Genomic DNA, 20317 nt, shown 5'->3' on the forward strand with positions numbered 1-20317 from the left:
TTAATGTGAGCAGTAGTTATTCTAATTATATTAATTTTTTAAGAAGAAAATTTTCATAAATGTACATTTAGAAAGGAATAATTTGTATCCCTAGGAACATATTTTAATCTGTGGCAAAGTATGCTCTCAGAAATTACATTTTCCAGCCTTATTCTATTAACGTGGAGTTTGAAATTATACTTTTTGCATTACATTACTGAATAAAAAGAATTTATATGTACTTTAATAAAGGATAAAAGATGACTCAGCAGGTTTAAGAAAGAGCTTATGATATAAACTCATTTGAGAGAAAAAGTCAGTGTTTCCTCTAGAATTATTGTAAATTGGCAAAAGGCACAAAATTTATATAGTAAACTCAAATTTTCCTAGTAACTGACCTTGATTAAGTGTTGAAGTGCTATTGATGTCACCTGAGATAAAAGAAGATTCAGATTGTTTTCTCACAGTGTCATTCCACATCCTTCTTATACGACTCTATTAACATAAAATAGCAAGACACATGTTATGTTAGCTTTCCCAAGCTTACCTTACATTAAAGAAACACAAAGATTTACCTTAAACAATCTGTGCAGGATTATCTTTTGACTTAAAAAAAAATGTGTATTGATTCTGTTCTTAAACTAAGGAAGTCTATATTGCTGTGTTTCTTTATTAAGGAGTATTTAATTTTCTAATCTTAAAGAAATTTTCAATTATTGTCTTTGTTTAAAGTGGAGATGATGGTTGACTAACAAATGTTTATTGAATGCTCCCTGAGTCCTGTATTATGTGAGCTTAGGATATCAAACTATTGTGATGTACTTCTTAAAGAAGTATACCTCTCGAAAAAGGATGTTTATACCTAAAGAAACATCTTGCAGAAATACTTAAGAAGATATTAAAACCAAAAAACTAAGAGGGCAAGTATTTGCTACCTAGATATTATACTGAGAAGACAATTAGTGCATCTGAACAGAACATGTCTCAGAAGGCATTCTATAAAGGTTAATTAAAGATGCTGTCAAAGTCTTTGTTACCTGTGTGCCAGAGGAATAGCGAGCACTGGTTCTGGTAGTGGATGCCTTCACTGAGCTGTGGGGACTCTCAGTCGGGAGGCCGCCGCAGCAGTATGAATGTCTGAAGCACTTGCCATACTCTTTTCGTACCTGCATGGAATAACCGTGAGACCAAGGGATTAATATAAACATACTTGCTCCTCTTGCTCTCTAATTAAATGAGCAGAGGAGATGAAAAGTTCCACTAACCCTTTTCCGTGGAGATTACAAAATCAAATTCAACTGAATTGGTAATCGGAAAAACACCTCTGTCCACTAGACAGTCCAATAGGATTTTAAAGTGTGATATAATATGTAGAAATATGCTTTCTACCCTATTATTATAGTGCAAATGTTATTAATTAATACAATGGCAATATTTTAAAAGCCTTATTCTAGCAATAGCCTTAGTCAAACCAATTTTCTATCTCATGTCAAGAAAATAGGATAAAAATTTAGTATTTTCCTTGCTTAATTACATTTAACCACTCGTAATTCAGTCATTTAAGTTTCATATGCTTTATGTCCTCTTAGGTAGGTCAATACATAAACTTTAACTGGATTGCACAGCGTTGTGGGTAACTTCTTTATAATGAAAGACTACATTGGCATAAGAATAAAGGGGAAATAATGTCCTTTGATACATATGCCATTAATTAGGATGGAATGTTTTCCTCATTTTCTGAATATGTCTAGCTGTTATAACACTTAGTGTAGAGAGTCTAAGATGCTTATTCACTTCATTAGCACATAAGGGAACTATTTATGCAATTTCCATTCACATTAATGAGTTACCCACGTAATTTCCCTTTTCCCCTGAAGCTTGGATATATGAATAGATAGAAAAGTTCTTAGGCCTAAATGAAAGATTACACTTTAAACAGTGGAGTCCAAGCAATACTAAATAATAGGGCTCCACTTAGGTGGTCAAGAATCGGGAGGAGTGGGGGATATTTCTGGATTCTGTGCAGCTATATTTTGGCATACAAATATGCTTCATGTAGCTAAGAGCCAGACTTTGAAATTATAAGAAGGAAGGATGAAAGGCTGCACATGAAATTATTTTTTTCTGGTAGGTTTCAAAAAACACTCAAAGCCCCCTGACAACCCTCCACACCCCCTCCCTGCAGATCATAGTTCTGTGAGCACTATCATTGCAAAGACCAAAACTCTTGACACTTATTACTTGGGAAATTAGAGAATTAAAGTCACTAATGACCTTTTAGATCTAAGTGCACTTGCATTTTCATTCTCTTAGCTTTATTTAATTATAGCTATTAGAACAAATAACAATGTGGTTAAACTTTTAGACAAAGTATTTCCTTTGTCTAAATATATTCACTCAAGCAGTTAGAACCGTATTTTACCTAAATCATCTTATATTATGTTCTAACAACTCATTATGGCAATATCCAATACAATGTACCCAAGACTAAGGAGAACTTGTTCAAATGAAGTGTAACACAATAACTTAAAGAGATAATTGTTAATTAACAAGCACAGCAAAATCTCTGCAAAATTAATACCCAAACCCTATGAGGAAATAATGACAATGTCATTCTTTTTCTTCTAAGTTTATGCTTTATCAGAAACATCTGACAGAAGTTATGAATATGTGATCATCTGCATGTATATAACCTGCTCATCTATGTAGAAAATATATAAAAGCCAAAGTAATTACAAGGTCATACCTATATAACGTTTAGCAAGTTAAAGTTCAGTGTTATTAAATAAGACATGATACATCAAAAAAAGTTTCGTACATTTAATGGCTATTAACTGCTCTGAAATGCTATATAACCAAGACAATGGCAATCACAATGGTATTTTATCAAAATAATACCCTCTGGTGTTGGTTTTGCCTAATGCCTATATTGCTATGAATGTATATTATCTGTCAGTATTGCACATTCCACTGTCATTATCTCAAAATTACAGCTTATTCAGAACTGATGGAAATAACAACACTATCATCTTGTCAGGACTGAAAACTTAATAGTTTTCACTTTCACAATTCTATTTCTCTGTTCAATTTAGTGACCAACTAATAATAACAGAATAAAAAGACTACATTAGATATACAGACGGGGAAAGGATGATACCTAGTGAAAGGCATGGAAATTTTAAACTTAAATGGCAGCCAGTTTATTCTCTTAGGTTTACATCTTACAATAGATTAAAATTTTTCACCTGCAACTTTAATTTTTGAATCATTTTTGAGGACTCCACTTAACATTAAATCAGGAAAAAATAATAAGATGTGAAATATGAAATTATTGGGTTTTAAATTCTTTCAAAATTACTCAAAATGCAACATTAATATTCATATTTATATATCTTATGCTTTTAAAATTTATACCACTTAACCTTATACTCAATTTTTGTTTTGAACTACTGCATTCCTTATATTGAGAAAGAACAAGATTATTTAAATTTTTTTTATCTTGTATACCCTCTGCACAAAGCACTTTTGTAGACTTTGAAGAAAAAAATCTTACAAGTATCTAGTTTATAATATTGCCAAATTGAGATTCAAGAGATGACTGATGTTGACATCTCTTACATATGAAGCCTGAACCTCCTGACTTGCATTACAATTAATTTATGAGTAAAATATGATGCTATTAATAATATGCCAGTGGTAACTTAAAATCTCTATTAAATGTATTATTTTCAAATCAAAGAACAAGTAAGCAGAGCCTCCAAGTGTTGTCACTTACTTTCTTTTGGAGAGCACAGTGAAAGATGAAAATGAACACTCCCTGGAAAGCATTAAAGATGGTGAAGAGATATGCCATCACAATAGTCTCCTCATTAATAAAAAGCAACCCGAATGACCAGGTTAGGCCAAGAAGACATAGAAGAGCGAATGCGCCAAGCACCCAAGACCTGAAAAAATAAAGTGAATTTTATTAACAGATTCAATGAGAGAACAACACATATCACACTTAAATATTAGCATATCATTAGTAGCAGTTGACTTTCTCTATATTCATATTCAAATTCAACAGCATTTTGGCTTTAACCTTTCATTGATTAAAGAAAGAACAATAGCATTTAGTACTGCAGTCTCCAGTGAAAACAGCAACAGCAGGTATGACCTTTTCTTATTCAGAATAAATAAGTATGAAAACTATATTAAAATACAAGGTATAAATTAACCCCCATGACTTTATTGTCTTTTATGTGCATTGTGGTAAAAGAAATTAAGGAGTCCTTAATTAGTTTACTCCTATATTTTTATTCCTGTGGTGCACTCATGACACTGAATAATGTGATACATACAGAAAGGTTAAATGGCAGATAATCACTTAACACCTGAACTTCAGATTCTAGGAAACTAATCTTAGGTGAACCTAAGGTTTTATAACTAAAGCATGAAGAAGCCTAGCTGAAATGGGACAAAAACATGAGAACAACTTCAAAATAAAATAATTTTGGAGAGATTTCATCATGAATAGCTTAAGGAGAAAAGAACTGTAGAAAATAGGACGGAATGAGAGGATTTAAAGTCAGTGCATTCCATGTCTAACTAATGATCTTACTTGATAAATGGCTTATTATCTTCATAGCTAGAAAGCATTATAAGCAGAAAAGAGAAACAAAATTATTAGACAGAATTAAAATAGAAAGTAATAAGAAAGCATTTATATATTTTATAAAATTAGTCAAAATTAAGAAAGTCAAAATGCAGAGGCAAGCAATTAAAAAATAAAGGCATATTATAGTTTAAAATACTCTAGCAAATAAGATATTCCAAAATAATTATAGAAATCAAGGGCAATTCATGATATTGACGGATTTGTAAAAATATAAATCATGCCATAAATTTGTTAATGTAGGATTCTACCTTACCCAGGTAAGTCCGTATTATAGTAGCCATCACAAACACGGTAATTACTGGTGTAGATGAGAAGACAGAAAGAGGAAAAGGAAGAAAAGAGAGAGATGCTAAAGATTAGCTCTCTCTCTTACCATGCAACATGCAATGAAGCTGGCACTAACCTATCTAAAACATCTAATTTAAAAAAAATTACCTTTACTATAAGATCTGCCATTTTTAACATTTAAAATATTTTCTATATCCCATTGTAACCAACGTGAACAATATCTCCTCAGATTTTAAATTAACTCATATTTTAAAAAATAACTCTGAAAATGCTATCAATTTTTTTCAACAGCTGTCGATTTTTTATCATTAGATAGCACTTTTTCCATTGATATTTCCATTTTTTCAATCCTGAAGTAAACATTTATTTAATTATCATGAAAGCAACAGATAATCTCCAAGTTAACAATAGTAATGGAGCAAATTCTCTTAGGAAAACAGGATTAGAAGTAGAAACTGCTCAGAATCCTTAAATCAAAAAGTCATTTAACAAAACAAACTTAATATAATCATATCAGTCATGCAAACAGGAACATCATTTTGAACTGCATTTTAAATTTAAATGAGATTGCTAGTTTATGGAATTTTCATAAAGGCACTAAAACAGTTTTTTGGCTCTAGATCATGACAGAAATTATTATCTAATTTCTGACCAATGTCTGTGACATGGTAACAGTGAGGTTCAACCTTGATAAGTAAAATTTCATTCTGAATAATTTCTACAGTTGAAAGATGGTATTCATGAATTTGCTGTGGGGAATATCTTTCACTCAGTTTGTCAAGCACTAAAATTAAAATACAAAATACTTACTTAATGTTTTCCAACCTGCTAGAATCTGGTTTTAATGTGTTCGAGTGCTTCACCATTTTGCATAATGTGATCACCAGAAAGATAATATTTAGCTGTTACAACAAATAAAGAAGGAATTAGATAACTATGAGAAAAAGTTAAATACATCATTACAATATACTTAATGGGTTAATGCAATTAAATATCAAAAACATGAATATGTGGTAGAAACTGACTCAATTTTAGTTTACTTATCATTACTTATGCAATAATCAAGTTGAGTCTACATGAAAAATTTTCTGGCCATGTATGACTGATTTTTTAATAGATCATTTGACATGAAATTGCAACCTCATTAAATAAGTATCATGTGGTGATGATTAAATAAATTAGAAAGCCTAGTGTCTTTAGATAGAGGTACCCCAGGGCCTAAAAACCACCTAATGAAAATATGAAGTGAGTTTTTTAGGAGGGGTATTTATATTATGCAGTTTATAATGGAAATATCTCTGAATTTGGGACCCTAAATCTTAGTTAAGAGTCTAGTTCTTGATTTTGACTGATAAAATGAGGAAAATAATATTTGAACAATCCTTTTGTAAGGTAATGGTTAAGGATCAAATGAGATAACATATGAAGTATGGTCCCTGGTTATATAAACTAAGACAGACTTTTAAAAAATATAAATGTATTTGCTATTTTAGTGTTAAAGGACATCATTTCTTTTTTCCTGATGTCTCTACACTGAATGGAAGTAGGTAAATTCTAAAGAAAGGCTGTTTCGATTCCTTCTAAACACTCAGTTATGCAACGAATACTAACTAGGGAAGATGGAACCTGACATGGAAGAACAGTCTGGGGAGGCAGCTTGAATGAACTTCAGAAGAAAAAGGGGTATGTTTTGACTGAGCAGAGTTAGGGATCTGTAATTTGCATTTGCTTCTATGGAAGCCTGGCAGAATGCTACATGGAGTGAAGGCAGTTCCACTTTTATGCTCCAAAAATAAAACTATGCTAAATTGCTCTTGGATTTTTTTTTTGACATTTTATTTACTTGAGACTACTACTTTAAAAAAGACAAAATGAAGTTATTTTGTGAGCACTGTGATTAAGTGCAAGCACAAATGGTATATTTAGAAGTATGTTAAGACAAAAGCAATTCCTTAGTTTTAAATAATCTACATAACTTTGTTACAGTAACATAATTTTTACTGAGTCACAAAACTATCTGATAAAATGATAAGACTATTTTACTCATACATCACTACTTCCGATTTTATAATTAGGAAAAATGATGTAAGGCAATAAAGAAAATTTCCAAGTCCTTCCTAATGAATACAGGAAAAGAGCAAAAGCTTTAATCTAAGCTGTATATCAGTCATTTTGCCTACTGTGCCTTGTTATTTCTCTTAGATATAGAATTTCCTCTTAAGGACTAAAATGAGGTTAATGGGAATAATTTGCAAGTGCTGGCAGATTGCATTCCATTGTTTGATGTTAATTACTTGAAGACAAAAAAAGCTCTTTGCTTAAAAAAGCACTTAAAAATTAATTTCTTAAAATATTGGTCTAGAGAAAAAAGTAAATAATTTTGTAAAAAAAGCAATTTCTAGCTTTGTATTCTGGAGGTTATAAAGTCCAATTAGTCATATATAAATAAAAGCTTATATTTTCAGGGATATTACAGTATCATGCATTTCATATTGACCTTACTGCTCTACACAAGAACATGCTTATTGTATTGTGGGTAAGACACAATTTTTTGCCTTTGAGAAATTAGGGACATCTTTCTGATAGTACAATAAATATTTAATTTGGTTTTTAAAGAATCATGGTACAGTTTACCTCTATAATTTTTGTAAAGGCAAAATCAGCCATGTTTTTATTTTTTATCTTATGTAACAGTAAGCCTTAACCAGGACAATTTAAGAATGATTAAAAACAAGTACTCTACATATCCTAAAAACAAACAAACCAAAACCCATTTAAAGAAACAAACTGATTACAACTCTTAGGTAAGAATGGCTGCCTTAACAGCTTCAAAGTTAAAATCAATTAAACGTTTTGACCCTTCATTTTGAAGGTCCTGATGAAACCATTTATTTATTACAAACTTACAGACTTAGGGTTGCGTCTCCACTCTAACACTTTTTTAAAAATAATTTTCCAAAGTACAAAGGGCCACAGTTTGGAGCTAATTACTTTCTAAGCATATTAACTAACCCCTCAGGAATAAAATAGTAGTACATTTAAGGAAAGAAAAGATATTATCCACTGTCATGTCAAAACTACTAATACAAGGAAAGAAAAGAATGTGAATGTGAAAAAATATGGATGTATCAAGTATTATGCCATAGAAAGAAAATGAGTAGAAAATGTGAAATTGTGGGGGTGAATCCATCCAAACATATTTTTCAGTGAAGAAAAACCAAGGAAAAAAATCAGTTATTTAAGAACTAGCTCATTTTCTAATAAAATTGAAATAAAAATGAAGTGTACCTATGTAAAATTAGAGCTAGAGTATGATACAAGGACATTTTTTTCTTGTTAAGATAGAACTAACCAATTTGGAACTGCCACAGAAAACATATTTCATTTAATCCTTAAAAAATATCTTCCCTTCTTTTCCCTTACCCTACTGAGGGTTTCTTAATATATATATGTTCAGTGTTTTGTCCTAGCTGCAAACATGCACAAGACATAAAGTTCAGACAATATAGAAAATTACAGGAAAAAAGAAACAGCACCGAGAACCTATAATCCTATTCCAGAAGTGCGTGCGTGCTAAGTCGTTTCAGTTGTGTCCACCTCTGTGAGACCCTATGGACTGCAGCCACCAGGCTCCTCTGTCTATGGGATTCTCCAGACAAGAATATTGGAGTGGATTGCCATGCCCTCCTCCAGGGGATCTCTCTGACCCAAAGATTGAACCTGCATCTCTTAGGTCTCCCGCACTGGCAGGGGGGTTCTTTACCACTAGTGCCACCTGGGAAACCCATTGAATTGATTATTTTACAAATTTGTGATGTTGAGTATGTCACCAAAGACTACTTAGCTGCAATTAATATAGTGTCAATGCTGAGATTCAATATACTATCTTCTAGCTCCATGGCCCAATCTTGTCAATAAAATAAATCAGTTTATTCTGGTTGAGAAAATTAGGAATCTCTAGCAAAACAAAGATAAACTATACAAAGAGTTTTGTAAATTTTTTAAAAAGGTTCCACTTCTCTATAGAGTAATCTAATTTACAAATCAATAAGAGATGGTAAATGAAGATATATTAATATATAAAATTAATACATAAAATCCTGTATGAATGACATAAGAAGGTGTGCTCTTCAAATGATTCCTACTTGATGGACTTGCCATAATAACCAATTCTCCATTCCCTTTGCAAAACACAACCATCCATAATCAGCAAATGGCTAAAATGCCCACATGCTATTCCTAATAGCCAAACTGTATGTTGAATAGCTTTGTTTTCTTAAACATGATTGTGCTATTTATATGCACACACAGATAAATATCACACAAACCAATAAAATCCTAGTGAGGAAAAAAGCTGTTGTTTCTAACTTATTTAAAATTGCTTCCAAAAGGTGTTTTTAAAGTGAGTCTATTTAAAAAAGAAAATCTAAAATCCTAGAACAATAATCATAAAACCACAGTAGAATTCTTGTATCAGATTCTTTCACAAGTGCCTGTGAATTCTCCAATTTACAGAAACTGAAAATAAAAATTTAGCCAAGGCACTAGCAGTCAGGTTGCTAAGAAATTTAGTTAAATCTGACACTCATTTAGTCTTTGAATTATGATGATACACAATTAATGAGACAATGGTATCTTTATTAGGATATATTATCATTATTTTAAGATAAATTATGAAAAAAGACATGCAAGACTTACTGTGAATCATAAAAGTAAAAAGTGCTAAGTGTGAAATATTTTTCTTCAACACATTAAAAATCACTAATATATATGATTTCTGAAAAAATATGTCTACTGTCTAAGAATTGAACATTTTAATACATTATCACCAAAATACATGAGTGAAATATTTTCTGAAATTAAACAGAATATTTACTATAGTATAAACAAATTTTTTAAATTTTGGTTTAAAGTTCTCGTATTTTCTTCAGTTTCTAAAACTGTAAATGCTAATTTTTAGTGTCATTGATAAAAATTGTTCCTATGATCTTTCTCAAGAGGCAATGCATTCAAATAAGTCATAATTTTGTATAATAAGACATTTCAATAGATTTTTTTTCTACTCTTGTTATTTTAAAATATAACTATGAGAATCAAAACAAGAAACAGAGCAGCAAAAAGAAACATCTTTGACAAAATCTGTTGTTCAAAATAGTCACTTGAAGACTGATAACCTTAGTTTCAAATGACATACTGAGTGTTTTTGTCTTAGCATTTTCCCTATGACATAAACGGCTCTTTCCAGCCATATACCTTTGTGCCTTTTATTTTTCTATTTAGAGTAAGTGATTTCTTTCTCCTCGCTTTTTTCTTTCTGATTTATTTTCCTGCCTTTCGTATGCATTTAACAAATAAAAGAAATCACAACCATCAATGAGGATTTCTCCACTGGAAGGCAGGCAAAAGTGATGAGAATTGTCTTCACCATCCAACCACTCTTCTTATCCCTTCAAGTCCAATGAAACCATTTTTTGACCTCATATTCTTTTTCTTTCCAACATAAATGCTACTAAGTTTAAACATAGTATTTTGGGATAAGTTGAAAGGTGTTATGCATCACTGAGAAATGAAAAAGATGGAGTTACAGCTATGTACATAAAGATTTGTCTATAGCTGGTATATATGTTGGTAATCATTCATGTAGAAGCCTCTAGTAAGTACAAAGTAAAAGAGTTGTGTTACATGTTTTATGTTAATTCACCAGCCTAAATGTCCATAATGAAGATTAAGTTTGGAGATGAAGCAACTCATCCAGGAATTAATCAGATTTTAATTCTGCTCTCTCTATGTGTGTGTACACAGGTAAGTAGATAGTTATCTCTTAATAGAATTCTATGTGAAAGAGTGAAAGCAAATTGAAAAGAATTTCAGCTAAAAAGTGTTAAATCACTAAACAGGGCATTTTCTCTTCTAATAACAAATAATACTCTCCTCCCTATCCCCCCAAAATATTTCATAAATTACTGCTAAAACACTCTGCCAGTGTACTTTGCTGATAGAATTCATCACTACTTGATGATATAGCCTAGCTAATTCTCACTCACACTGATGATCATGAAAATACAAAGAAGTTTAAAGAAAGAAAAAGGTACCATACATTACAGAAGTGCACGGTTTGTTTTATAGCCATCCACCTGCTCAACTGAATCATATCCGTCTGAGCTTAGCAGCTTAAAATTCATTCCACAGCTTGCAGTGCTGACATGGATATGATAAGACAGAAGAACAGAAACACCACTCTGAAGTAACCTAACTGAACTGCACATGTTCTGACCCTTTTTGTCCTCCCTAGAGCTTTTGCTACCTAGCAAATGCAACTCTAAAACTGCACTTGTATCTCCAGATCTTTGCTGTTAGCCAAGCAGAAACCTATTTCTCCCTGGGACTAGCAGCCAGAGAGGTGTTCTCGGAGGAAGACTTCTAAATGAGTGTGTGAGCTGAACTCTTACTGAACTGAATTAATTATTAATGATGCAGATGGAGCTGTCCAAATGATAAGAACAGCTCCTGACGTGTCATGATCCAAGCTTTCATTAAACTATTTCAGGCATACTAATGGTTTCCCACTGCTCATTACTTACAAGCACTTTTCTCATAGATATAATAACTCTAGTGCCTGTAGGCAAGACATCCTATAGAAATACAGAAGTAGGAAGTTTTATCTCCTATAACATGTTTTTTTTTCCTTCATTGAAAATGATTAAAAATGTACACTTCTTTAATACTACTAAAGTTACATGATTTCAAATCAGAAAGCTGGAAATACAAAACTATGCTTTCTAGGAATATCAATATGTAATTTTTGTTACTCCTTAAAAGGGTAGTATACAATATAATTTATTTTGTGTAATTTGCTAAACTGTGTCTGAACTGAATTTCAAATGATCTATATCACCATAAGGATATATATATACATATACATATATATATATACACACACACACATTAATACTAAACAAACATGTGCTGAAAAATCATATATCTCACTTTAGGTTACATTTGAGATAATGCTTTACACTTCAATACAATTCTTTGTCTTTCTATGTTGGGACGATTAGAGGGCAAAGCAATTGAAGGAGAATTACTCCAAGGATCTGTACTGTGATTGCAACCTGCTGTTTTGTTTTGTTTTTTAAGTTGAGAACACTGTTCCCCAAAGCCCTTCACATCTCAATATAAATGATTTGGTAGAAGATAATAAGGACAAGGCTATAAAATAATAGTAGGCTCTCACTATAAATGGGCAACATAATGAAACATCCTTGATTTCTTTTCTTGCTGGAAGCTGAGGATAAATGAACATTAATTCCTTTTGCCAAGTGAAAGGTTTTTTAACATTCTAAAGTCAGTATTTATCTTCTGATATAAAAAAAAGAAAAATAAAGAAAAACTGCAGTAAGACAGACATATAGATCAAATATCCCTACAATGGTCTTTACAATTTTCAAGGTATCAATGTCTGGCCAAGAGTTCAGGGAAAAAAGAAGCCTGTGTCTTTGAGAACCATACCTTTTTAACTCAGCTGTTTGTCATTTAAATCAAGATAGGCTCAGGCTGTGTTAACTTAAGTAAACCAAGAACAAACACTGGGGCAATCATCTCAATTGAATAACTCTGATGAGAAATTAACTTTCCAAGGAACACTTGGGAGTGTTTTACTGGTGTGCTTCCTACAGGCATTCATCTCAAATTTTCATTTTACTTTTATAAGTAACTGTATAAAATAATTCATTTTAATGACAAAAGTATATACACTTGAGATAGTTTTAAGTGTCCTTGAACTACTAAAATTTTTTCTTAATTTATTAAAATACTAGTAACTATAATTATGATACTACTAACCATAGGAAATATCTTAATAAGCTTACTGTGTCATTTTTTATAGAAAAAACAATAGAAATAAAAAGACATAGGTGATATATAAAGTTGATTATGCCTCATTTTCAATCTTACAATAGTCAGAAACCATTATTTGTAACAGCATGATGTTAAAACTGAGTGAACAGCTTTGAAATGCTGAAATCCAAATATTTTAGCTTTTATAAAAATTTCAAATATATTTCAAATATTTGATTAGCGATAATTTAAGTAAAGAAATCTTAATGTCTTTTACTTAAGTTGTATTAAATTTATTTTAAAACTAAATTTCTTAGAAACCAATATGTGCATTTGGTATTTTAAGTCTCAGAAAAATAATTTTATTTCTAATGAATTTAAAATTTATTTAATATTATTTTATTACTCTAAGCTTAAAAAAAAAACTGTTTCGTCTCTTAAAAAGAATCTGGGTGTGGAATTTATTTAAAAGTACTAAATTACTATGTAGAAATTATGATAATAAACATTAACCTAATTTTCTTTTACTTCTATAAAACATTTATTTAATTCATAAATGCTATACAGGCTTGGTGCAGAGCTAATACTATAGATTCTGAAGACATAATTACCTAAACTAAACCTCTTAGTAAAAAACTCCACTAGTCAAAAACAGAATATGCTACACGTATTATCCCTTTCTAATTCTCAAACTACTTTCAAATCATACAATCTTAACATGGCTTTTATATATACACTTACATGTATACATATATTAGATTATGGCATCACATTTCTGCAAACTAAATTACAAATGAAGAAAAAAGTACTTCTTAAAAGAAAGAGGGTTTTCAGAAATAGTACTAATTAGCACGTATATAAACTCTCAATAACTATATCATAGGTAAAATATACTACATTATTTTATTTTGTAAGCTAGACGTGTTGAAAAAATCTTTGCATGTATAGACAAATAAACAGTAAAACAAATTATCCCTACTTCCATTGTACAGCTAAAAAGACAAGAATAAAAAGGAAAGCAAAGCAGAGTCTGCTTACCAGAATAATGAAGGTAACAGGTCCAATGAAACTCCATATAAAATAGTTATCAACATGAAGCCAGCAACTATTATGAAAAGAAAAGAACATTAAGTGGATCCTCAAATCACAAGTAAGACAGAATTTTAAAAATCTAACAAGCAAAACTATCTTTACAATTGCCTTTAAAAATTAATTTATCATGGACAAGAACAATTTTAATAACTGAGTTGTCTCTGACTTAAAGAGTAGTAATTATTTACCTCAAACTACTGTTCTTCATTTCAGGTTTTAAATCTGATAAAGACATACATAATTGTGTTGGGGAAACAATAACTCCCACCCTAATCCTGAAATGTTAAAACCTCTAAGTTTACTAAGAAAAACTTGAAACTCAGCATTCCAAATTGTCTCATTGTTCTAAAGTTCTTATCTTCAAAATTTGCCTTTCAGATCTACATCTGAGCTAAAATGTTTCACCCTATGGCACACAAAGGATAAAAATAAAATAAAATAAAATAAGTGTTCAGATGTAATGTTTGTTGTAAAACAGTGTATCACAAATATAACACCTCAATTGGGAATGGATGTATACTAGGGGAAAAAAATCCAAGCACGGAATTCATACATCATTAGAGTAAATGATGCATAAACTTATTAAGACAGACTTTACTTAGTAGTTCATTCTTCATATAACATTGAATCCCCAACGAATTTCTTTTGTCTTTCATCATCTGTGTAGTCAAAAAGCTTTCTTTAGTCCAAAGAATCTTTATATAACTAATTTTATCAAAGGAAAAAATAAACAGAATTGGAAGGCAAATTCATGCCTCTAGCAAACAAAATCCTTAGAAACATGGCTATGTCTACCTTCTGTCACTTTCCATAAATATCTGTATTTTTTTTAATAAATGAATGACAGTCACTTATTTTAATCCTTTCAAACTGCCTGATAAAATATTATCAAAGTAAAACATATGGGATGGAATGTAGTACTGTCACAATTCAAAACGAGAGTTAGCTAGAGGGTCGGCTGCACAAAGAGAGCTAATGAAGCATTAGCTTAAAAACTCAGTAGTTAAACCTGTCAGATGCTTTAAGTTCACAAGAATTTTTTGCTTAATATCTTTCTAAGGCTAAAAAGTTATTTACTTTTTCAATTTGTTTCAGGTCAATCTTTTGTGTTAAAAAGAAAGTCCATAATTTAGAATCTGCCTCACCAGAGTACAAATCCTCTGAACCTAGAAAATTACAAAAGACTTGATTGTAATTTGTGCACGGCATGCCCATTCTCTTACCAATAAAGCTTTCAGATGCTATTTTAGTCTGTCAGGGACCCTCACTGACAGCTAACAGGCTTTAAAAAAATTATTCACTTGAAAAACACTCAGGTCACTTGCAATTACTTACGCTTTTTCTGTTCCATAGCTCTTATAGTCAATAGCAGCTGAAACTCCAACCACTGTGGCAGGAAACAAGTAACCGGCAACATAGTAGTATTTCTTTCTTGAATATTCACTTTCAAAGACTTCAACTAACATTAGGTAGAGCTGTACACCTTCTAGACACATCCAAGCAAAAGCAGCCAAAAAGAAAAAGTGTAACAGTCCTGCAAATATTGGGCATGCAATCTATAAAGGAAAGAAGTAAAAACCCAAAAGGGAACATGTGAATACAAACAACCCACTCCAAAACTATTCAGTATTCACTGATAATGCCTATAAGATACATCATTATTTAAATGACTGCTTCTTAAAAACCTTTTAATAAGTGAAAATACTGCTAAATATGACTCAATGCTTTTGAAGTGTAATGGTAGGTGTGCTAAAAATATCATCACTATAAGACATTTATATTTTTAGTAAAACTAAATGCAAATAAGAAAACATTAATTTCTCTTCTAGAATTACATATTTTAAAATCTGATTCTATTTGTAGATAATTTGTTTTAAAAATCTTTACAAAAACTGTTTCCAAAAACATAAGTTCTATTTTTTTCTATTACAGAATTCTAAAAATTTTGCTTTAATGGTAAATATACTAGCTCTAATTAGTTAACATCATTTTCCTGTCATATGTGGAGCATTCTCAAATTCATTCTGTAGTGTAAAGCATTAACTAAGTTATCTTTCTTACATTGAGACCTCATGATAAAGAATAAATTGCTCAGATTATGAGGAAATGATCACTGGTCAGAATGACTAGGTAAACAAAATGAAAAATTTAATATATTTTCTTTTTAGTGTCCCCAGCATTCTTTGACTCAAATTACGTGTTTTATTAAAACCCAGAAAAATGCAACTGTACCTTAACATAAGAAATGAATTAACCCACAATATTACTTAATGATTGGGTTGTCTTTTATTACAAATTATCCTTAAGTATTGCCATGTCAACTATATTATAAGTTATAAGTTACTATAAGTTATAAGGTCAAATATCAATAGCAGCATATGTGGATAACTTGTTATAATAATAATTTTCAGAGATCCAAGGTCAACAAATGGAAGGGGTACTTACCATGTATTTTGTCTTATCAATGCCTATTAGGAAAATAAATTCAGCAATAAAAAGGTTGATACAAAGGTTCTTGTGAATGGTATTACGGTCACTCTGTAGACCACGGAAAAAGCAGAAAGTGAAGATGCAGATAGCCAGACAAACAAGGGAAATGACAATTCCCACCCAGGTGATGACTGTAAGGAGTAATTCGTGAACTCCATCTTTGTACTGAAAATAAAAAAAATAAATATGAGGGACTTTAGTATTCCTATGTTACATTAAATAAATATAAGATGAGTTACACATGTGAGAGTTCATCTTTTACCTAAACTCTGAATATTCATGTGTGTTCAAATGGGGCTCAATGCTAAAACAAATTTTTTCAATCATGTAATAGTTCCAATATTATCTTACTGATTTTTATATTCAAAGAATGATCTATGAAAGTAGAAGATTCTACTTAGAAAATGACTGAAATTATTACTTACATAAACACAGAAAATATTTTATAATAAAGACCACTTAGTTATTTAAAAATAATTGGCATTTTATTGAATTTCCAGACTAAAAAGTCAAATTTTAAGTTTTAATTTTCTCCTTGAGATTTTAATTACTAAGAGTTAAGTATATAGTAGATCTGAGAGTTTTCATGCTGTAGTTCTTAAAATATTTTTATCTTCTGGCTATTGTTCTCTTAATCAGAAGAAGAAATGAATTATAAAATATCCCAGAAATCTTTCTGATCTTTTGAAATTTGCAGTCTTACAGAGTGTGCAAAGTGCTTGGGAACTTATAGAAAAGTTTTGAAATGAGATTCAAACATTTAAGATGGGGAGGGCAGGTTAATATTTAGAACCCTCTGTCTCTTTTTTATAATCTATTGTTGCTGTTAGCTTTTTAAATCCCTGACGCCTCTGCTCAACACCAGACCACAGGAGAAAAACTGAGAACAAGTCTATGAAGTACATGATTTTGAGAAGTAACAATACAGTGTCAAAACTGCTTAAAATATATGGACAGTGGAGAAACAATTAGAAATCCACATTACTTTGTTTGCTTTTTAGTTACGATAAGCACCCAAAGAAGGGACAATTACACAAGCTGTTTTGAATCTCTGAGGTTTTTCTCTGCTACTAATTAGAAGTGCAAATACTTACTGCAATTTCCCTGTGGGCCATGAGAATTGCAAAATTGGTTAGGTGGCTGCATGCACACGTCGTACGAGTTTTATTAGTGTCAACCAGCTTGCAGCCCTGGGTAGACCAATATCCCATCATAGTTCTCTCTGAGTAGTTCCAGAAGGAGCAGTTTGCATTGAAATAATTGTCAGGCTGGGAAATAAAATGACAAGATAAAATTAGGATTTTTATACTCTAAGATGGCAATAGCAATTGTTTAATATGTGTAAAAGGTAATTTAGATTAAACTTTGCATGTTTCGGACTATAAAGTTTTTCATCAGCAAAATTGTAGACTATGTTATACAAGGCAGATACCTAACTTAAAAGGGGCTTTATAGTCCGAAACACTCTAAAATGTACTCTAAATTACCAAAGACCCATTTTACACAATTACAATTTCCATCTTCTGATTTTACATACTGATGGTAATCAGAATCATTTTTTCTTTTCTGACAAAAGTTGCTCTGATAAATTCTATAAGGACCAAGTGTTTAAAAATCCATCTTGTTTTGGGCCCATTTTTGTTCTAAGGGACACAATAGAGATGACTCAAATCCTATAGTTAGTATGTCAAGGCTCTATAGAGAGTGAAGCAAACTACAGAAAATATGAGAAGAAAATAGCCACACAAATGTATTGAACTTTGCCAGTTCTGGAGATTTACATGGCTATCTATGCCCACTTATTCACTCTACTATAACTACAGCCAAATTCAGCAGTCAGTCTTCCAACACAGTGCAATTATTTACTAACTTACGTTCTAAGGTATAGCAGAGGAATCACATCTCTTCAATTCTATATTGTTAAAAACACAATGCTTGATAATGATTCTGTTAATATGATCAGTAAAACAAACCAAAAAGATCTGCCACATGAAAAAGGCAGAGTCCTAGAACTCTGTTATCATGCTGGTAAGGTAAGGGTTAATTTTCATTCTAAAACAAATTACAGGTATTTACATTTTCCTGTTGATTACTGAATTAGCTTTCATTAAGAATACACTTAAATTCTAATAATCACTGAACCAGCCTCATTTTATGTTCGCAGACTTAAATAAACTTGTGTCTCTGACCTGTCCAACATTTGAAATTCAAATAGGAAGTCTTTTCTTTCCTCTCTGCCACTTCTCCATTCCCCTTCTCTCAATCCACAGCATGTCAGTTTTGCTTTCCTTCCTCACTGGTTTTATAACCTTCCACTACTTCATTAGCATACATAACTTACATCAATGTGTGGTAGGGTAAAAAGCACAGGATCTGTCAAGTATACTCGGCTGGATTCTTTATTGATTGAAACCGAAATGACGTGAGAATTCACTGCAATGGTGCTATTTCGACCAATAAAGTCAGCACCCAGTTTTATGGTTGCATTTTCGGTACTAAGGAACTGTCCCAAACTCCGGTAAATGATGAACACCAACTTTGCAAGACCTAGGAAGGTAAAAACAGTCATATGTCTTTACAGAAAATATGCTTATGAATAAGATAAGACACAGTAAATAACAAAATGAAATCCTTATGAAATCTTTATTCAGATTAAGTTTACTGGGAAAGAGTAGATGTTATTTTAAATCTGCTTTTAAATGTTAAGCCGTATTTGTTATATTAGGAGTCAAGTACTCAGCACTTTAGAATTAACAGGTTTAACTGAACAAAAAAACCTATCAATTTTTAAAAGACTTTGCTCCATCTTACCATTCCTGCTGTTCTGTTTAACAGTATTTGCAGAGAGTTGGATTGAGCTGCCTGCTCCTTTGATGCCCAGAGGAAATTTAAAGTCTTGGACTTGTCCTTCTGTACTGAGTACTGCAACTTCCAGAACTGGATGAGGTAAAAGATAAAGGAGGGGAACAAAGGGGCATTCTTTATATTCACCGACAAAAAGGCAAATTGTACAGAAACCATTATTCTATTTTTACTATTCTAAAAACTTCAGTGTTCAATTACAACAAAATTATGAACAAACAACTAAATTATTCTAAGAGGTCTTAAACTTTACTACTTTAAAAATTTTGGTATAATCGTTTTAAAATTTTCTTTAGAGTTTTACTTATCTTTTGTCAACTAATTCTAGTCTTTTGGCCTATGAATATGAAGTGTCTGATTTACAGCACACAACTATCAAAATTTCAATTCCAGCAATGAAATTAAAAGACGCTTACTCCTTGGAAGGAAAGTTATGAACAACCTAGACAGCATATTAAAAAGCAGAGACATTACTTTGTCAACAAAAGTCCGTCTAGTCAAGGCTATGGTTTTTCCAGTGGTCATGTATGGAGGTGAGAGTTGGACTATAAAGAAAGCTGAGTGCCGAAGAATTGATGCTTTTGAACTGTGGTGTTGGAGAAGACTCTTGAGAGTCCCTTGGACTGCAAGGAGATCCACCCAGTCCATCCTAAAGGAGATCAGTCCTGGGTGTTCACTGGAAGGACTGATGGTGAGGCTGAAGCTCCAATACTTTGGGTACCTGATAAGAAAAGCTGACTCATTGGAAAAGACCCTAATGCTGGGAAGGATGGAGGGCAGGAGGAGAAGGGGACGACAGAGGATGAGATGGTTGGATGGCATCATCAACTTGATGCACATGAGTTTCAGTGAACTCTGGGAGTTGGTGATGGACAGGGAGGCCTGGTGTGCTGCTGTTCATGGGGTCGCAAAGAGTCAGACACGACTGAGTGACTGAACTGAACTAAACTGAACTGATCAAAGTTTCACTGAAATCATGTTAAACAAAAATATTTCAAAATTATTTTTTGGCTCTATGTTAAAGTAATTTTCAATGACCATTACTTGGTAATGGTAAAACACAATATGAAGTATAAAATTTGAATACCTCTACTGCATGTAGGTATCTATTTC

The 20317-nt window shown here is 31.7% G+C and overlaps 1 protein-coding gene across 18 annotated transcripts in view; it reads right to left on the bottom strand.

The window, feature by feature from the left end:
- Positions 1-20317, bottom strand: part of ADGRL2 (adhesion G protein-coupled receptor L2) — a 201760-nt gene that overhangs the window by 8989 nt on the left and 172454 nt on the right. For 17 of the 18 annotated variants that reach the window (XM_061411467.1, XM_061411470.1, XM_061411468.1 and 14 more), the window contains 10 exons: positions 19154-19279; positions 18684-18889; positions 17437-17610; positions 16298-16507; positions 15188-15408; positions 13799-13865; positions 5735-5826; positions 3755-3923; positions 1017-1145; positions 378-474 (listed from right to left, as the gene is read on the bottom strand). In XM_061411467.1, the coding sequence (XP_061267451.1) occupies positions 378-474; positions 1017-1145; positions 3755-3923; positions 5735-5826; positions 13799-13865; positions 15188-15408; positions 16298-16507; positions 17437-17610; positions 18684-18889; positions 19154-19279 (1491 nt within the window). The remainder of the gene's footprint in view (positions 1-377; positions 475-1016; positions 1146-3754; positions 3924-5734; positions 5827-13798; positions 13866-15187; positions 15409-16297; positions 16508-17436; positions 17611-18683; positions 18890-19153; positions 19280-20317) is intronic. The other variant, XM_061411481.1, reaches the window with a different exon arrangement.

Source organism: Bos javanicus, chromosome 3 (genome assembly GCF_032452875.1).
Source record: "Bos javanicus breed banteng chromosome 3, ARS-OSU_banteng_1.0, whole genome shotgun sequence".
NCBI lineage: Eukaryota > Metazoa > Chordata > Mammalia > Artiodactyla > Bovidae > Bos > Bos javanicus.